The sequence below is a fragment of the Equus caballus genome, chromosome 7, assembly GCF_041296265.1.
Source record: "Equus caballus isolate H_3958 breed thoroughbred chromosome 7, TB-T2T, whole genome shotgun sequence".
NCBI lineage: Eukaryota > Metazoa > Chordata > Mammalia > Perissodactyla > Equidae > Equus > Equus caballus.
Window position 1 is genome coordinate 14,197,971 of NC_091690.1, and position 20,335 is coordinate 14,218,305.

The 20,335-nt window shown below is 39.5% G+C and overlaps 1 protein-coding gene across 2 annotated transcripts in view; it reads right to left on the reverse strand.

Moving 5' to 3' along the window:
- PDGFD (platelet derived growth factor D) overlaps window positions 1–20,335 on the reverse strand; it is a 214,697-nt gene that overhangs the window by 56,560 nt on the left and 137,802 nt on the right. Inside the window, exons 2-3 of one of the 2 annotated variants that reach the window (XM_014741322.3) lie at window positions 19,416–19,620; window positions 16,222–16,402 (exon numbers count right to left, since the gene is read on the reverse strand). In XM_014741322.3, the coding sequence (XP_014596808.3) occupies window positions 16,222–16,402; window positions 19,416–19,620 (386 nt within the window). The remainder of the gene's footprint in view (window positions 1–16,221; window positions 16,403–19,415; window positions 19,621–20,335) is intronic. The other variant, XM_023644723.2, reaches the window with a different exon arrangement.

Genomic DNA, 20,335 nt, shown 5'->3' on the forward strand with positions numbered 1-20,335 from the left:
TACAAGTATATATAGACAAATCAAATAACATATGTATTACTTTGTCCTATTTGGATTCAAATATACCACATATGTCTAGAAACAAACCTTAGTGGCAGTCCTTCATCTATAAAGAGTGGGAGGGCCCATTATCACTTGTTATATATTTGAGGATAATGGAATATATTGCATATAGAGGTTTTTCTTTTCTTTACATGGTTGCTGAGACCACCCATCCAAATAAGATGAGGCAGTAGTCATCCAAATTGAAGTGTGTTGAGAAGCAGAGTTCATAGACATTAAAGCAGAGGTTACAGAATTATTAAAACAGGGGAAGAGAAGAGAAGAGAAGAGAATGTGCTGAAAGCAGACTCACAGCAGCCACAGCAGAGGAGAGGATGGGGAGCCCGGAATGCCGCTGGTTCCATCAGGCACCAGCATCACAAGAAGTGTCATTCTCATTGCTGACAGCTGAGCAAACACTGTCACGTGTACCTTCTCTGTCTAAGCACAAAGTTTTCTTTTTAATTAATGAAATTGAAGGAATTTTCTCTTAACTGAAGGACAGAACAGTGGTGTCTTCAAAATGAAATCTGGTTTACTGCGAGAAGAAAATGGGCAATGTACGCGGATGGTGTTTATAAGGCAATGGAGCTGCTTTGTTTTCTTTTCTTCAGTGGCCACTTTGCAAAATAGTATTCATGTTTTGATAGTACTGTCTCCTAACGCCACCACCCAGAAAATTAACTCATAGAAGATGCGAACTAAAATGCTGTTTGATTTGAAGGGAGTGTGGAATTAAGAGAACTAATTAAGAGGTCTCTTTTTATGCAGCTTAAATATATTTACATTGATGAAAAGTGTGAATTCAATGATAGAAACCTTAGCCTACTGAGTTTTTTGATGGAATTAAGAAGCACGCTCAGTAGTTTGTTACAATATTTCAAAACTATGTGGGGCATTTAGATTTTACAAAGTGCTTTCCCATATCTCATCTCATTTAATCCTACTATGTGTTTGGTACATAATAGGTACTTTAGAAATGTTCACAGTCGTTCCAGAAGCTTACTGAAAAAAACATTAATTCATTCAGAAACATTTACTAAGTAACTATCACATGCCCCTCCACTAACTGATAGAGTCAGGCAATAGACACAATACAATTAAGGCTTGTCATTGTCTTTGAGGTGTTCCTAGTCTAGTGACACCTCAACAAGAAATGTCAACACACAACATGAGCTCTGTAAAATGCTATGGTGAACTCTGCTATCGAAGCAGTGAAATGAGTAACAAACATGAAGTGGGGGACAGTATCGTTAGAAAACAGTATGAATTCTGCAGCTCTGCTTTATAAATTAAGAATTCTTATCAAAGAAAATAGTTCTTAACAAGGACAGTGCAGCACATCAGAATCAGCTGGGGAGCTTTTTAAAATAAAGTTTTGCAGGCCCTTTCGCCAAAATTCTGCTTCAGTAAGTTTGGGATAAGTTCTGGGCACCTACAGTGAAAAAAAAATCCTAAAATGGTTCTAATGCAAACACTTGATTAAGATTCATTTTCTTGGAGCTGTGATGCTTCGTGCTGTCTAAATTATACTCTATGGTTTAAGCCTGAAATGCCTTTGGCTGATTTTCCTCCTTTTAGCTTTAGGATTTATCACTTTAAAATGCAAATACCTTGGGATGGGTAAGGCTTTAAGCTGTTATCAATCAGTGACTCATTTTGTTCCCTCTGCTTGGATTGAAAGGTTCCCCACCTCTTATTTGGGTCAGCTACTGGCTTCCTCTGTGAATCATTTCCTGACCACCTCTCCTTCCCTCAGACACAATGACTTTCTCTCTTCTCCCCTCCCACACCTTTCAGGTTGTATCTCAGTTACTGCTTATCACAAGTCCTCTTAACTTCACTGTCTCGAGGGCAGTTTTCCTACTTATCTGTATTTCTAGGACCTAGCTGGGAAGCTGACATAGAGACAAGATCCACAAAAATCTATGTAGAATGAATGAGTGACCGAATTAAGTAGAGAATTAATTTACAGCCTGGTCTACATGAAAGATCGGCCAGTCGTTTTGATGTTTGAGGAAAGAACATCTGGGCAGAGGAGGGTAGGGCAGGGTGGGTGAGGGTTGTAGATGATTCCAAGAGGAAATGGGGTGCACGAAAAATTAGCTCTGCTTTGCCATTCTGTCTACAACTCGCCTTAGAAATAATCATTTTATTTTCATGTTGGTTCATAGTATACATTTTCGTTACACAAGGAAAGGTCTTACAAAAGGCACAGAAGGAAACAGAACCATTTACAGTTGTTTATTCTAACTAATTGTACCATTAAATCAAAATTAGGTATTGGCCTGAAATTTGAATTTAGAGCTCTACTTTTAAAACATGATTTTCCTTCAGAAATGATTTCTTGGTTCAGACTTTGTATTCATATTTATTTTAACAATCAAAAAAACTCTTCTCTGTCAAGTTTATCTTCCATGGCTAAATGAGTTTCCCATTAGTCATCGTATTTCTTTTTGTCTGTTACAGAGATGTTTATTGTAGAGATTAAAATAGGAGGAGGTTTTCTTTTACCCCTTGTGAAAATAGCTGGTTTTAGCATTTCAGGGGAAAAAAAATGTCAGTAGATCACCTTGACTACTTGTAATCTTGAACAGCTATACATTTTGGAGACCTGGCTAGCCTTTGAGTCAAAGGAATATTTTAAGGGCTGGTTGCACTGTGTTTTGTAGACTTAGATGAGGAATGAATGTCTTTCTACAGCAGTGACATCAAGGAACTTTTCAAATCCAAACATACATATTAAAACTTTATTTCAAGACATTTTCATGAACAGTTCAAAAGGAGGAAGGGACCGTACACCTAATGTAGCACAGCCGAATAGAGGTATAAGAGTTTTTGGCTTGCTGTCCTCCCAAATCTGTCTCAGGCTGTGGATTTTTCCAGCTGGAACTGGAATCAAACTGCACAACTGCTCGGAGGCCTGACATTACAGTAAGTTTATGGGTCTGCCCAGTGTTCACTTGGTTCCAAGATGATGTAGACTGACTGTACCCCCTCAAAATTAACATACTGCATCCTAACCCCCAATGTGATGGTATTAGGAGGTGGGCCTTTGGGAGGCGATTAGATCATGAGGGTGGCGAATTCACAAATGGGATCAGTGCTCTTATAAAAGAGGCCCCAGAGACTTCCCTCATGCCTTTTGCATTAAGATAATAGCAAAAAGACAACGATCTCTGAGCCAGGAAGTGGACTCTCACCAGACAGTGAATCTGCTAGTGCCTTGAATTTGGACTTCCCAGGCTCCAAAACTCTGAAAAGTGACTTTCTGTTGTTTATAAGCCACTCAGGCTATGCTATACCTCTTAAAGAACCTGGGATATACCTAATTTGATTCTAACCCTCCAAAGACATTTTAATGGGAACAGTAAGAGTAATAGTTCCATCTGTTGTACACAGAACGTGTATCAAACCTATTTATTTTAAAGGTAATCCTCAACCAGCCCTATGATGCAGGTGGGTCCTTCCCATTTTACAAATGAAGAAACAGCAGCTTGGATAGTTTGTTACGTGTCCCAGGCCTGAAAGATAATACATAGATTTGACCTTGAGTGTTTCTTACTCATATATCCTCTATCCTGTACAGAAAATCTCAAAAAATTCAAATCAGTGACTTTGGAGTGTCTTAAAAACCTGGAAAGCTCTTGAGGCCTCAGCGAAGACCCCAAGGAGTGAGAGACTATCAGAACCCCAAAGATCTTTTTACAATTATTAAGAAGCCCCGAGTCTTTCAAGGCTGCCGACAGTCTTCATGAGGAAGGGCAGCTCAGCAGCTGCATCAACAGAGGACTGCTGAGTGTGCCATGATGTCAAAATTACACAGTCTGATATAAGAACTGCTGAGGTCAGGCTGTTACTGATGCAATTACACACTCTTTAGGATGCAAACATACTGGAGACAGACTTTAGAATCAGAATGCCTGGTTATGTGCTTCAGCTCCATTCCACAGTTCCCCTGACAATTGACCCCTACTATGGCCCCCACACCTCTATCCTCACCCCTAAGCCAAGCCTCACCCCACCTCCTCCAATGCCAGTGAATCCTGACGCAAAACAGCTAAGGTCCATCAGTATGTTGGTATAATTGTAACATTAGAGTGAGAGGGAGCAAGACTTTTGGTCCTAAGTCTAGAAAAACATAGTCAATGGGCTGTTAGTATATCTTCTCTTTATACATCATTGGGGATTGCTTTCATTGCTTTTCCTCCAAATTATCAGATGCATCATATGCACTCAATGAATGCTTGTTGGTTCAGCTCCAATATTTTGAGACCTACTTTGTACAATGCCCTGTGATAGACCCTGCAGGAGTAAGCCACTCTCTACCCGCAAGGAGTTTTCACTCTAAGAGAGACAGTGATACATGTACATAGGTTTTTATGGATTAAAAAAATACTAGAGGGGCCGGCCCAGTGGCGCAGCAGTTAAGTTTGCACCTTCTGCCTCAGTGGCCCGGGGTTTGCCAGTTTGGATCCCAGGTGTAGACCTCCATACTGCTTGGCAAGCCATGCTGTGGCAGGAGTCCCACATATAAAATAGAGGAAGATGGGTAGGGTTGTTAGCTCAGGGCCAGTCTTCCTCAGCAAAAAAAGAGGAGGATTGGTAGCAGATGTTAGCTCAGGACTAATCTTCCTCAAAAAGTAAAAAAAATACATATAAATAAAAATTATTAAAAAAAACTACTGGAAAGAAAGATCCCAAAATATTCATAGTGGTTATATTTGAGTGACAGAAACTATGGGTATTTTTTTTCTTTTTTACTTTTCTATATATTTTCAAAAGTATCTGGGATATCTGTACAGTATTTTTCCTTTGAGAAACCTTAACGTTGATAAAGAACTGCAATTTGGGTGCCTGACTGAGGGAAAGAGTATACAGTCATGTGCTGCATAATGATGTTTTGGTCACTGATGGACCACATATATGATAGTGGTCCCATAAGACTGGTACCATATAGTCTAGGTATGTAATAGGCTAGACCGTCTAGGTTTGTGTAAGTACACTCTATGATGTTTGCGTAATAACAAAATTGATGCATTTCTCAGAACATATTCCTGTCGTCACATGACGCATGACTGTAAGTGGCTGAGGAGCTACGGAGAAGTAGTATGTTTGACCTGAATATGTCTTTGACAGATAGAGGAAGGCTTGGATCCTTGAGAAAATATATATAGGAAAATTAACTGCCAGGGATTAGGGGTGGAAAATCATGAGGTAGCTGGGCCATCACAGCATAATGCTGTTTGTCTGGACTGACGAATATGTATAGGGAGAAGGGAGAATTGAAGCTAGAATGTTAGGTTGGGATCAGAACATGGAAGGCTCTCAGTGTCACAGGGAGGTGTCTGGACATTACTCCATAGGAAATTGGAAGTCATTTACAGGTTTTCAGCTGGAAAATGATTTGATCACACCTCTACTTTAGCTGGCAACCATGCACAGGACAGACTGAAGATAGGGGAGACAGGAGGTAGGGAGACCAATCAGGAAGCGATTAGCAGGGCCCAGCCAAGAAGCGATGATTACTTGATTATTTATTCATGTAGCTCTCTTTTTCAGAGGTAGCTCCATGCTTTTCAATCTCTCTTTTTGATTTTTTTTTTTGCCTGTCTGGCTCTGATTTTCAATTGCAAAATAAGGGAAGAGTCACTTTGAATCTGTAGCTCAATTTTCTCACGGGTGAAAGAAGCAATGTTGAACGGAGGTCAGCCTTAATCTGTCACATTCTCACTGATAAAGGGAACATTAAGAACAGTTACTTTCAAGGCTAGATGAGTCTTGTCTCTATGATTGATTTCTAATTCCTTCGTTCACCTGGGAGAGGAGACTGAAGTTTCCCTAAAGTTCCTGGGATCTTCGACTTCCCAGTCAGAATGGCTGATCCTTATCGAAATGGAGCATGTCAGCTAGCTCTCCGCAGAACCAGAGGTGGGTAGGATTGAGTTCTCAGGGACTGCTACCAAAGAGGACTGATTAAAAAACAAAAGCATAAAAATTACTGTGGGCTTGGACTCTTCCTGGGCACACAGCCCTCTGATTGCTCTTTTGAAGGGGGAAATCCTTCTCTCCACATTCCTGCCTCAGCCCAGAAATACGGAGACATCAACAAACATTTTTGGTCTCTTTCTCTATGAATTTCTTTTCTTCATCACTTCTTCCATCTTCCTTCCCTTACTCTACTCTTATCCCTTTTCCCCGTTTCTCTCTTGGGCTGCCTGCTTCTCTTGGACACCAATCATTAGTAAGGGTCTGGACTCAACCACTTCCTCAGTCCATCCACTAAGCACAGCTGGGCTTGGAGTCGGCTGTCCTCAACAACTCTCCTGCCTGTTTGTGACTACTGTGACCAGACCTGTGATCTTCCATGCAGTGAGAGGGATGTGTAGGTGCACCCCTAGCCTATTTCATGGACCTCAGATCCCTCAAAAGAACCCTTGGGTCTGAATTTGCATCACACCAGTGTCATACCTACACTTTGGCTTTGGCTCCCAGCCAAGTTCCGTACTCTAGTTGTACAAGAGAGTCCTGAGCTTTGGCATTTCTTGATGACCGTTTGACTCCTTGATCTCTTTTCTACTGGCTAGAATAAAGAAAGGATAGTGGGCCAGCCCTGTGGCCGAGTGGTTAAGTTCCTGTGCTCTGCTTCAGTGGCCCAGGGTTTCACTGGTTCGGTCCTGGGTGTTGACCTAGCACCGATCATCAAGCCATGCTGAGGCGGTGTCCCACATGCCACAACTAGAAGGACCCATGACTAGACCACACAACTATGTACTGGGGGGCTTTGGAGAGAAAAAAAAAGAAGATTGGCAACAGATGTTAGCTCAGGGCCAACGACTAGACCACACAACTATGTACTGGGGGGCTTTGGAGAGGAAAAAAAAGAAGATTGGCAACAGATGTTAGCTCAGGGCCAATCTTTAAAAAAAAAAAAGAAAGGATGGTAGTGGTTACCACCCTTAACCTGCAACACTTTGAGCTGCCTCATCAGGATATTCTGAAATGCCTTGCTTTTCTTGCCTTTGTGTCTTTATGTAGGCAACACTCTCTTCCCAGGGTGCTCTTTCCTTCCTGACTCTGTCCAATGAAGGGAAGCAGAAAATGCTACCCCCAAAATATGCCACTTTGGCTTGAGGATTATTTCGAGCCGAAGGCAACTGAGAAGAAGCAGATGCAGGAAAAGCTCTCCGTCCTCTCCCACCTGCCTAGAAGCAGATAAATGGGTAAAGGTGCCCCACCTCCCCTCGACCAGGAAAGACAGAAGTCAAATCACCACAAACAACTTGAGACCCTTATCAGCCCAGAAACAGCACCAAAAAAACTACATAACAAACTTTGCTAACTAGTCTTTAGGCTCCATTAGTTCCCCCATATATTTACCTTCCCACAGTTTGCTGCCCTAGAAACTCAAAGTACTTTCCCCTTGTTTTGCCAATTCTCTAAAAATTTATCGTTCTTTTCTTAAGATATTATATAAGCCCAAGTTCTAACCACCCCTTTCAGTTACTCATCAGTGAGTGCTCCCAGGTGTATGCGAGATGCATACGTTAATAAACTTCTGTTCATTTTTTCTCTTGTTAATCTATCTTTTGTCAGTTTAATTTGCAGGGTTCCAGACAGAGAACTTAGGAGGGTAGAGGGAAAAATAACTTTTTTCTTCCTTTATGTAGCAATCTCCACCTTTGCGAGGTTAAGTGTCTCTCTTCCTTGTGTGGCCAGAATATTCCATACACATTTTATCACTGCAATTGACAGAGTTTTATAATTTTGTGCCTTCTCCCTCCCAGAGCTATCATTTTCTTATTATTATCCACAGTTAGTTCTCAGAAATATCTGTTGAATTTACAAGTGAACATTAGGTAGAGATATTTTTTACTGAGGTTCTTCATAGCTTCTTAAGAAAGAATGAATGCTCCATTTTAGGCCTATCTTTAATAAGTAAGCCATTTTCTAATACAATCAAATAGCGTTTTCCTTCTTCATTTTTCTCATTTTTTTCATCTACCAAAATATTAGTACACAAAGAGTACAGTTATAGAGAGAAAGTTATTTATAAAGAAGCCCAGTCATTTAAAATCACTACATCTTTCTGGTTCTCAAGGATAAAAGTTTACTTGTAGCATGTCCATTTAATTATACAATTAAATATTAGATAAACAGGATACGGGACTGTCCAAGTGTCATTAAACAACATCCCTCTCAAAGCTGGAAATGTGTTTACTCAGCACGCGGGGAGTCATCTGCTCATGTGATTAGCACATGGGGTTTATGAGGAAAATTAATTACAGTAGTAAAGTATTATTTCAAACACTGCTGTGTTGGAAAGGACTAGTCCACATGGAAGGAAACATTCCAAAATTCAGATAACATGCAGACACAATATGTGTGGGGCTTTAAACTGCATCTAAAGGCTCATAGGACATCATGAATGAGAATCAGGGGGCTCCCTGAAATTTTATGCACAACTTTATTTATTTTTCTTGTATTTCAAGAAAAATGTATTTAAAATTTTTTATTGCAGTAATATTGAATTATAACATTATATAGCTTTCAGATGTACGTCATAATATATTTCGAATTCTGTGTAGACTACATCATGTTCACCATCCAAAAACTAATTACAGTCGAGCACCTCACATGTGAGCCTAATCACTTCTTTTGCTCTCCCCCCTCCCCTCTTCCCCTATGGTAACCACCAATCCAATCTCTGTTGCTATGTGTGTGTTTGTCATTGTTTTTGTCTTCTCTTTATGAGTGAGATCATACAGTATTTGACTTTCTCCCTTTGACTTATTTCACTTCGCATAATACCCTCAAGGTCTATCCATGTTGTCCACAGATGGCCGGATTCCATCATTTCTTATGGCTGAGTAGTATTCCGTTGTGTATATATACATAACATCTTCTTTATCTATTCGTCCCTTGATGGGCAGCTAGGTTGCTTCCAAGTCTTGGCTATTGTGAATAATGCTGCAATGAACATAGGGATGCAAGTATCTTTATGCATTTGTATTTTCAAGTTCTTTGGATAAATACCCAGCAGTGGAATAGCTGGATCATATGGTAGATATATTCTTAATTTTCTGAGGATACTCCATACTACTTTCCATAGTGGCTATGCACAATTTTAGATATATTTATTTTTCTTTGGAGGGGGTCCACAGTTTTTGTATGTCATGGATAGCACTTATGTGTGAGCTTTGTGACCATAGGAAAATTTATAACCTCTCTGTGTTTACTGTCTCAATTTGCAAAGTTACTTAACATGTGTTTATTGCCTCATTTATAAAATTGGCCCAGGCACTAGATCTCTAAGAGGTTATAGCTCTAAATTCTGTATTTTTCTTAGACCAGGCTTCAATGCAATGCGTGGTTGAGTAGCAGCAGACTGACTATTTACAACATCCCAGGCACTGCATTGAACATTTCAGATACATTGCCTTTTATGATGAACACTTACAGTAATCCAAAGGGTTAGATGCTATTATTAATTTTTATTATTATTTTATAATGTATTAATTATTATCATCATCATCATCAAGACTGTCCCCACTAAACTGTATGTTCTATGAGGGCAGGAACTTTGTCTGTTTTGTTCACTGGTTTATATCTAGCATTTATTATAGTGCATGACACATAACAGGCATTCAATAAAACATCTGTTGAATAATGCATTAAACAAATGCATGACTAGCAGATATGCCTTGAATTAGGCAGGACCAAATAATATTATCAGGGGATTTCACTCCACCTCACTTTCTTGTCTCCTCCTGCTCCTTTAATCTTTCTTTTACCTACATGTTCCTCCTCTCCTCCTCACCCCCACCTCCTGCAAGAACCCAACATCTTCTTTATTCCCCTCACCTACCACCATTTGCTTCTAGACCAACCATACCCTTCGTCAAATTATCGTCTTGGGATTATATTAAATTTGCTCTTCATTCTCTCATGAACTCTATTAAAATTCTTATTATGGATTCAGATTTTAGGAAAGCAATCTGATCAAAGTAAGCGATTCACTCAACCTTCCTAAAGAAATCCATGGTTCATCAAAATGCTCCCCGTAATTGGTGAAATTTTAGAACATTTGCAAAATTTTAAATAAGAACACTTATCTATCCTTACCTATAAAATGCTGCAACACTGAGACTCTGTCCTTAAGAATGTATGTTTCAACCAACATCCATTGAAGCTTGCAGGCTTGCCAATTTAGCAGCCTACTGCAACAATATTTCCTGAGGGTTTTGGAGCACGCATTGCCTCTCTTGCTCTGCTCTCCTCCTGTTGGACCCTGACCATGCCCCAGGTTTTCCTTCTGCCCCACACTTTGTTTGATATTTTGTCGATACTTTCTTGGTATCTGGCTTTAGCTGACCCTACGGTTTTAGAACCTTACCCTAAGTACTGAAAGACTTGAGAAATATCCAAAATAGGATAAGCTGAGATGACTCGCTCTTGACTGAGCGAGGAGTTGGCTACTGTTTTACTTTCCTCTCTTATGTTTGCTTCCTTCCAGGAGCCTGAATCCCAAGACACCAGAGAATTGCTACGGTCAAAGGAAAGATGTCTTCTCTTTTCTGTTTCAGGGTCTTAGCGTCTGCTGTTCTTTTTGCTTAAAGCACTCTGCTCCCATAGCTTCACATGGGTACCTGATTCTAATCTTCCAGGTCTCAGTTCAAATTTTGCATGCACAGATCTTCCTTGACACTCTAGCTAGAGTGGGCCCTTTCCCACTCACTCTCCATCACACTACTCTCTTTTATTTTCTTTCTAGCTCTTACTGAACTTCAAATCATTCATGTTTGTATATATGTACTTACCCTCCTATTTACCTAGGTGGTTATTGTCCGTTTCCTCCCACTATTATGTGACTTCCTGAGGGCAAAGACTCTGCCTGTCTTTCTCACTGTATCTCCAGGGTCCTGGAGTGTGTCTGGTCTGGCTCACAGTATTATTGCCTTTAATAAACAATATCACAGCTCTTATAGCTTCCAAACCTCCAGTAGGACATATCTGAAAGGAAGAAACTGAGGGACACAGAATCCACTGAGAGGGATCACAGCCTCACCTTGACTGTCTTTGGCTCTATATACAGTCTTGGCTGAGGTGGCCAGAACACCAGTGGATGTTCAGAACATTCAACAATTTGTGTGTGTGTGTGTGAGGAAGATTTGCCCTGAGCTAACATCTGTGCCAACCTTCCTCTGTTTTATGTGGGATGCCACCACAGCATGGCTTGATGAACAGTGCTAGGTCTATGCCCAAACCTGTGAACCTGGGGCTGCCAAAGCAGAGCACATGAACTTAACCACTACGCCACTGGGCCGGCCCCTCAACAATTTTTATCTGACTATGCAAATAAAAACGGAATTTCCACACATTTTATAGAGAAAGCAAATGGGGCCCTTTACTCTCTACCTTTGTTTGAGAATTCAGCTTAGGGAAATGAGGATAATTCCCCATCATCATTTTGTTTTTGTTCCATCAACTGGTAAGTTGTAGGTGAGCAAAATTAGAATCTGCAAAAGTTATTATAATTGAGAATTTTATCTTGTTCAACTTCTTGGTTCTATTCCTCCTTTTTCGTCTCCTTCTCCTCTTCTTTTTTTCCATCTTCTTCCTTTTCTTATTCTATTTTAAATAATTATTTGTAATGCAAAACCGTAATTCATGTAGAGTTTTAATCTCAATGGAAATCTTAACTGCACAACTTGAGCTAATTTCAAACTGCAGAGATACGCAGTTAAGTAACTGGTCTGATAAAATAGCTTTTTTTATTTTAGAGATTTTATAATGGCTATTAGCAAATTTCAACTTATAAAATAAACTAGAGTTTGTTAATAAAACAAGAAAGCTTTCAAATAACTTATTTTTTATTTTTGAATTAAAAAACAATGTACCTTATATGGAACATGTGCACAGACACACACATGAATAAAAGTTTTTGTTTGTTATAATGTAAAATAAAATATTTCTACCTTGGATGAAGGAAGTGAATTATGGTCAGAGGAGTGTACACCTGTGCACATGCACACACTGACAACTGGGATGTTTGTACAGGACTGCCAGCTTCGCTTGTCACCTGATATGTTAATAATTACATCAGTGATAATGATAACAAAAAGAGCATCAGATATTTGAGTAGTTAATAAGTTCTAGGCAGAGTGGTTTACAAAAGTTATCTACTTTCATCCTCACAACTACTGAATGTCAGGCAGTATTATCACAATTTTACAAACAAAAAAACTGAGCTTTTAGCTGGTATGGAGCAGAGCTGAAGTTCATACCCAGGCCTGCTGACTTCTCTGCATACCACCCACTGGAGCCCTGTAATTGGACACCTTTCCGATAATCTACTTAATGGTTTTCCAAAAAAGATTCTTAACAATTCATCCATTCATTCCCCAACAAAAGAGATTTGAGGTGGGAGAGCCTGATTTATTTAGACAATCACGTCTTGCTAACAAGTGTTTGATAACATTACCCATTCTGCTTAATTATGCCCTCTGAAGGTACCTGCTCTCCTCAGAGGAGTGAAATCAGGAAAGAAGGATGAGCAGGAGAGCAAACAAATGAAATTAGGCAGTTCTTCTTAAAATTCCTATTTTATCAGGAAACAGTCAATTCAACAAGATCACTAAACAGCCATGTATCACGCACTGTGAAGAATACGCGCAGAAATAAGATACTCGTAGCCCCCTGAATAGTTTACTACTATTGTTAAAAACAAGACAACAGACACAAAATGGAGTCACTTACGCTAAGCACCACATCACCAAACTGAGATGAAACTTAATTACAGTTTTGTGTCTCCCAGAAACAGAATCTTAAACCAGTCAATTAGGAATCACCTGATTAGAACTAGTGTGATCTGCTTGATCAACCCCTGCCATCCTCTAAAAGAAAGTAACCTTGCAATAACCAATCTGCTTTTTTTGCCTAGTATAACTTCCTTATTCCTGCTCTCTTCTACCTATAAAAGTCCTTCATTTTGTACAGCTCCTCGGAACTCCCTTCTATCTGCTAGATTGGATGCTGCCCCACTCATGAATTGTTGAATAAAGCCAATAAGATCTTTAAAATTTACTCAGCTGAAATTTGTTTCTTATCGCCATTTATCTGGAAGAGACAGATATAGACACAACTAGTCATGGTAAAGGTAGGATCATTAGCACCATTATTTATTGACCACTTACTATATCCTAGCATGGTGCTAAGTATTTGTTATCATTTTAAAATCTTACATCAACTCCAATGAATATACCCATTTTATAGATGTAAAAGCAAAGGGTAAGAGACTTGTTTAATATTGCTGGTGCAATATTAACTGGGGAAACTTCCTTCAATCCAAAGTGAGCTTTACAGTAAAGCTCCGGTCCTATGTGGCTAGGCTGCCTTGCCCTAGGAGAGACTGTGACAGGTGCTGTAAAGAAGGTAGAAGAATGAATTCCAAGCACATCAAATAAAATTGTAATATAAGAATCACTCCTAACCAAAAATAAGTGATCTTGATGTTATCCATTAGTTTCCCACACTTTGCTGGAGTGAAAAATTGACTAAAAATGTACACTGGACTTGGTGTTCCAAAAGCGTTATGCCCAGGGACCATGCAGAATTGATTCCAGCCTAGTGGGCTCTTGTGGTTCTGGGCACTTACTCCTTACAGCCTCAGGGGAAGTCCTTGTATACCTGGAGAGTGGCTGAGGTAGGAAGAGGAGAGATGTTCCATGGAAGGCAGAGAGGTAGGACGGTAGAGATGGGAAGGGAAACGGTTGTGACCCATCCAAATAGCTACTTTCCATATTCCAAGAGCACTTTGACTCCTCAGGGACCAGTGTAAGGTTCAAATTTACCCGGCATCTACCATTCCTTGAAGGAGGGGCTGCAAAATAGCTGCCTCCAACCCCTAGGGGTTTTGTGAGCCTGTATGCATTTTAAAAATCATTATTTAAACACACTTAAAGAGGGCTTGCCATTTTTATCCTCCTCTCACCCTACTGATTTATAACTGCCCAACTTAGAGTTTAAGGCCAGTCGCTGCAGCACTTGAATTTATAAACTCGGCTTTAAAGTCTCTCCAAGTAAAATTTAAACACAAATAAAATGATCTTCCCAGTACATGGTCAAGATAAGTGATCTTCTAGCCCGGTTGAGCAAGAATCAAATGGAAGAGTTTTACCAAAAAGCCACACAGATGTAGAGTCTATACACACCTGAAGGTTAAGTTCATTCTACCTCTTGGAATTCAGCCACCAAAACACTTTGGCTCTAGTTGATCCTATTTAGTGCCAGAAGCCGAAGCTTATTAGGAGGGGAAAGAGAGCCTGGAGCTATTCCCAACAAACACAGACCAAGAGATCAGTAGGGAAATACACAAAAAAGTTCTAACTATCACCATTTCTAAAAAAACACAATTGAAAGTATGGTGGAGGTGAAGGAGTAAGTGAGTGGAGTGATGCCAGTTTACATCCAAACTCCAACACCCCACTTTACATCGGCTAGGAAATGAGCGATGGGCGTGCCCCATAACCCAAAACACCATAAACAGGAGTATTCATTCTTCCCCAAATCCATACCTGTACTGCCTTTTTTTTAAAAAGCAGTTATTTTGCCTTAAAGACACTATTAGAGTTAGGGTGTTTCTAACTGACTTATGGACCATTCAACTTATTCATAACCAAAGCTTCATAGGAAGTATATACATTAGTATTAACAGTGCTTGATATTTTAAGGGAGAAAAGCGATCCTTCACTAACCCAACCATCACCATTTGAACATGCCACGCCTGCTTTGCCCGTGAACAACTGAGAACAGGTGCATCACTGAACACATTAAAAGGCAAAGAAATGTAGAAATCAAAGGTTCACACTTCAGTTTTTAATGCTGCACAGGATTACATGAGTTTGCAATAATGTAAATCATGCTTGATGGATTATTTTCAAATTAAAAGTGGAACCAGTGTCACCACATGCTATTTTTTTCATTTACAATCTTCTGATGTAGAATTCATTGCGTTTAATAACTCACCATAATGAAAAAAAAACACATCAGATTAAATAAGCAAGGTTTTTCCTATTCTAAATTGTAAGAGGGAAAAAAACACAAATTGACTCCACTTATACTATTGTGTTCTATTTTGGCCTTCACACTTTGAAAAGGGATAGAGACAAACTGAACGAGTGTGAAAAATGTTGCTGGGAGAACAAAAAGCAATATGCTAAGAACAGCTAAAGGATTCAGAAATATTTAAGATGATATATAGGTAAAATTATCCCAGTGCCTCCCTGGGCTTAACCTATAGTGCCCAGTACTTCTGTCTTACTACTACTCCTCATTCTCAGGTGTTATTGCTTTTTAATTGTTTATCATCTCCACCAGACTATAAGCTCAGGAGGTCAAGAACTCTGTCTTGCTTGCCCTTGTATGGACTATACCTATCACAGTGTCTGACAATGGACAGGAACTTTTCATATTGTTTTGTTAATGACCGATTGATTAAACAAGTGATTGTGTGTGACCCAACAACAGAGTTAACCACAACGTAGATTTTGGCTCAATAAGAGGTTGAACATTTTGTAACAGTCAGAACCATTTAAAGTTGGAAATGGCTCCTAAGGCATTTAAGTAGAGGTGAGACCACAAATAAGCATGGGTGCAGTAAACAAGAATCAAACTCTTGGGTCCTGAATTGCAATTTCCCATCTTTAAGATGCTTGCCAACCCTGAGGCTCTATGATTATAACATAGACCCTTCCCAAATTTGGGTCTTAATTTAAACTGAAATCATCAGGACTCTGTTCTGTGATTGGAATTCCATAGACAACTTTTTGAACCAAAGACGTTCAACTCCCATATAACCTCCGATTTAGCTGAATGTTTCTGACTCCAGTTGAATCAAAGGTAATATGGCATCTGCTTTACTATAAATTATTTTACTTTTTCTATTTACTATGCTTTCTTTCAAAATGTGTGGGCCCAAGGTTGACTTAATAGCTCCAAAATGGTATTCCTTACTAAAGAAGGCTTTAACATTTTGGCCATAGGCAGGAACAAAGAATATCATAGGGAACTGATAAAGTTCCCTCACCCTCACACCACTGTAATTCATCATAGAAAACGATCTCTATACTTCAAGAAACCAGTGTCTGCTTTTAATCATAGGGTGGTTAAGCTACTTACCACAAAAGAATAATAAATCTTGAATCCAGGTTTAGCCACAAAGTAGTCATCAGACTTGAATGTTATTTTAATTTGGTTTGTTCTTGATGTTATCCTTGGAGGAACCTCCTTGTGTCCACACCATCGTCCTCTAATAATGGTACTGGTTTCAGATATATCTTCAACTTCCACAAAATCATACCTAGTATCAATTTGACATAAATAAACAAATTTTTATTAAAGTAGACTTTGAAATTCATACTTTCACTGAGAAATTAAAACTAATATATGTGATTTCTCATGACCTACCATCTGAAATGAAAATGATAACCTACAGAAATTTTAAAAGGAAAGTTAGTTTTCGGATTAAGTTTTCCAAAGTCAAACTGCAACAATCTGCTCTGAGAGAACTCTTATACACATATAGCCATGAAGGTTCCCAAATTATCAACAATCAAAATGGGCTAATTTCTGAGCATCTGGCTTAAAAAGTTTTCCTAGAAAAACTAATAACTATAATCTATTGTTTTAGGAGATATGGCTCTAATTATATGCCCAAATATTTACTATGTAAAGTTTTTCAAACAAATTCCTACTTTGAATTAATTTACCACATTCAATGCTTCCTTAACAAAGTAAATAATCTATATCTATACAGTATATAGAATCAGCATTCTCATTCCAGAAAATAATAGTAAAATAAAATAAATCTCTATCTTCTCTTTTCAGAAACTGTCTTTCGGAAGGATCATATCATAAACTTTGCTATTTATCATGATGGAAAGCAAATGGCTTTGTTAAGCAATGTGTGCTAACCAATATTGGAAATATCTGGGTTGTTTAAACCAGGGTGTGAATGAGCTTAAGACCATAGGTTCACCTTTGGCATTGGTCAGAGAAACATAGAATGCTAGGATTAGGGAAGACAGGAAAAGTCTCTTTAGATATTCCATATAACCATTTGATCCTCAAGGTCCCTCCATAGCATCCCACCTTTCCATCACATAGTAGGACATCTTCAGTGACAGACTTGACAGCTTCCAGGGATTATTTATTATTATCTATTTTCAGATACCCAAAATCTTGGAACATTCTACTTGATGAGCTGAACCCTTTGCCTTTCAGTTCTGGGCGTCAGTGTCTCACTCCTCTTCTCTACTTTTCCCCAAATGACTCCAGATGCTAAAGTCACAATGCAAATGATGAACATTCAGGGTGAACAGTGGCAGAAATCTCATATCCATCTTATACTTTTCTGTCGTGATTGGCAAAAGGAATCAGCATGAGAAACATCATGTCTGAATATGAAGAAAATCCAATATGGCTTTCCTGGTTTTACCCATGCACCTCAGAGCTTTTGCTGGATTGGGTAAGCTAATCTAAGGAGTTAGTGAACCTAATGATATTGTGACTAAATTTTGTTGACAGTGATTTATGAGGCCTGCATGTCTTCTCTTGCCTCAGTTTCCTTAGGAGCAAAATAAGAAGCTTTATACAATTTTACCAGCTGAATATCTCTTGGGTGCTTTGTAAATTAATTACTTAATGTTCACATGGTGTTCAGAAGGTGAAAAGTACTAACCATATTACAATGTAAACATCAAGGAGGCCTTGGAACAGATGGTAGGAAATCAATTGCATTTCATTTTATATATAATATATGTAAATCATATTTACTACACAAGGCATGAGTATACCTGAAACTTTGTTAATAATACAATAGGTCACTTTCATTTTTGAAAAATACAGCATCAGTGTAATTTTTATGCTGGATCTGAAGTCAAGAAGGCACCATTTTGGTTCAGGGAAGGCTCTGAGGCAAGTCTCTGATCTGTCTCTTTCTCTTCCTCCTTTCCCCTTTTTCACCTCCTACTCTTCCATCTCCCCTCATAAATTTTGAGGAGCAGATAGATTCGAGGAAGGGTCTGGAAAGGAAACCATCCTAACTTCCTCTTCTATTTTCAAGGCCAGGATGCAGAAAGGGCTGGCTCACCACCAGGATCAGACTCCTGCTCCGTAGTGGCCACCCGGCTTCCCTTGCATGTCATCACCTTTAACAATCTTTTAATAGTGTTTCGGTTCTTCTTTTCCACCATCTATTTTTTTCCAGCACAGAAAATTAGTTCTCCCTTTCAAGGTTGAAAAGACACAAGATCCGCTCTAGTTTTTCTCTTTGTAAATATTAACTGGCTCTTCCTGCATGTAATTGTCTCTGCTTTCTGGCATACATTACCCTCTATGGTCCCAGAAAGTAATAGTCATTGCTGTTATTCTTGAAAAAACAGCAACATAATAAAAGCTGTCAGCATAATAAACATGCAACAAAGGACAGCCAAATTTGAGGCATCTTCTTTTTTATTATTCAAAGAAAAGTAAACCTGCTGAAAGGATTTAGCAGTTCAGTAGTTCATTGGCAATGCAGAACAAGCACATGCAGTAAAGACAGAAAGAAAAAAATCCTCCCCAAATCTTATACATGCTAATTATAAGTGAATAAGATGTCCTGAGCAGACAATTCAAAGAATAACAGCCAGGACTTTCTCTGATAACTATGCTAAGAGGGGAGATTTTCAGGCATAGCTTTCACTTTCTACTGCTGACCCAGAAACTACAGGAAACAGACCATCTGAGGAGCATGTGGACCCTGGGGTTGCCTTCTCTTCCTTCTTACACATATCTGAAACCTCAAAACTGGGATTACAGGGTGAGGCCCTGAATGGTCCTTGCATCCTCCTCTCCCAGTGCTGGGGGAAGTCATTACTATATATCAGTTACAGGAGCCCGGGGCAGCTCCTGGAGCAGAGCGGCGGGGGGGAGGGTACACTCCCTAAGCCCATGGCAGGCTTGGACCAGAGCCACATGAAGGGCAGGTGACCTGGGATATTGGATGCATCTACCTGTTCACAAGAGCTGCTCTATGCCTGGTCAAGGTAGGGGCCTTCAGACCCCCGCCTTCCCTGGGGGTCATGCAGTCTGGCTCTGACGGTCACGGAAGTGAGTTTCTGAGTTGTGCCGGGTTATCATGCCCTCTGCAGCAGCAGTCTATGCTGCAATTTATTTTGCCTGCTAGGACTGACATGAAGGCTCTTTGAAGAAGAGTGGCCCATCTTGGGTAGGTCCAAAGAGCCCAAAAGGGAAGCGTGATGTGATGCTTTAAACTCATCTTTTTTCCACACTGGAATTGCACTCTAAAATGGGGTTTTCTTCCCACTTACCTACAGATATCATTTTCTGCTTCCTCTAATCCAAACTGATTATCAAAGGCCAGCTGTATCCTTGTTTTCTCCTGGGAATGGAGCCGCCATGTCAGAAGCAGGTTCCTGGGGTAGCTGTTCGGGAAGCGGGGACTCTGCACATGGCCGTTTCCTGTCACCTGGATGGTTTCATCTCTTCGGTACAAGTCTGTGAGGTGATTGCTCTCTGTTAGTAGTCACAACTTGTAGAAATTAGTATGTTGCTCCAATTACAGGAAAGCAAAAAAAGAACAGTTTAAAACACATCACATTTCAAAGCACTTCTTGATTTTGTTTAAAAACAATGGTAGCCTTCTGGCTGAACAACACATATATTTCTATTATTATCCCCTGCCTCCCCAAATTCTTCACAAAGCTAGACTTGATGCCCGATACTTTGTACGTCGGGGCTTTCTCAACATCACTTATTTATTTTTTTTGGCAAGGAAGATTGGCCCTGAGCTAACATCTGTGCCAATCTTCCTTTACCTCATATGCAGAATGACACTACAGCATGACTTGATGAATGGTGTGTAGGTCTGCGCCTGGGATCTGAACCCGTGAATCCCGGGCCACTGATTCTCAGTGCAGGAACTTAATCACTATGCCACTGGGCCGGCCCCACTCTCTCAACATTATTTTTGACAAGTAAAAATTAACAATTATCTCAGAACACCGATTCATTTCGATTAGAATTAACATAAGCAAATAACTTCAAATAGTTCATCCTTCCTCTTTTCCATGTAATACAAATAAACTTTTTTCTTACACGGACAGTGTAACAGTATATCTTCAGTGATTAGCATAGGAAGTACTTAATAAATATTGTTGAAGGAATGAATGAGTGAGAGAAAAACAAATGAAAAGAATCTAATGGCATTTAATGACCATTTAGTTTATAT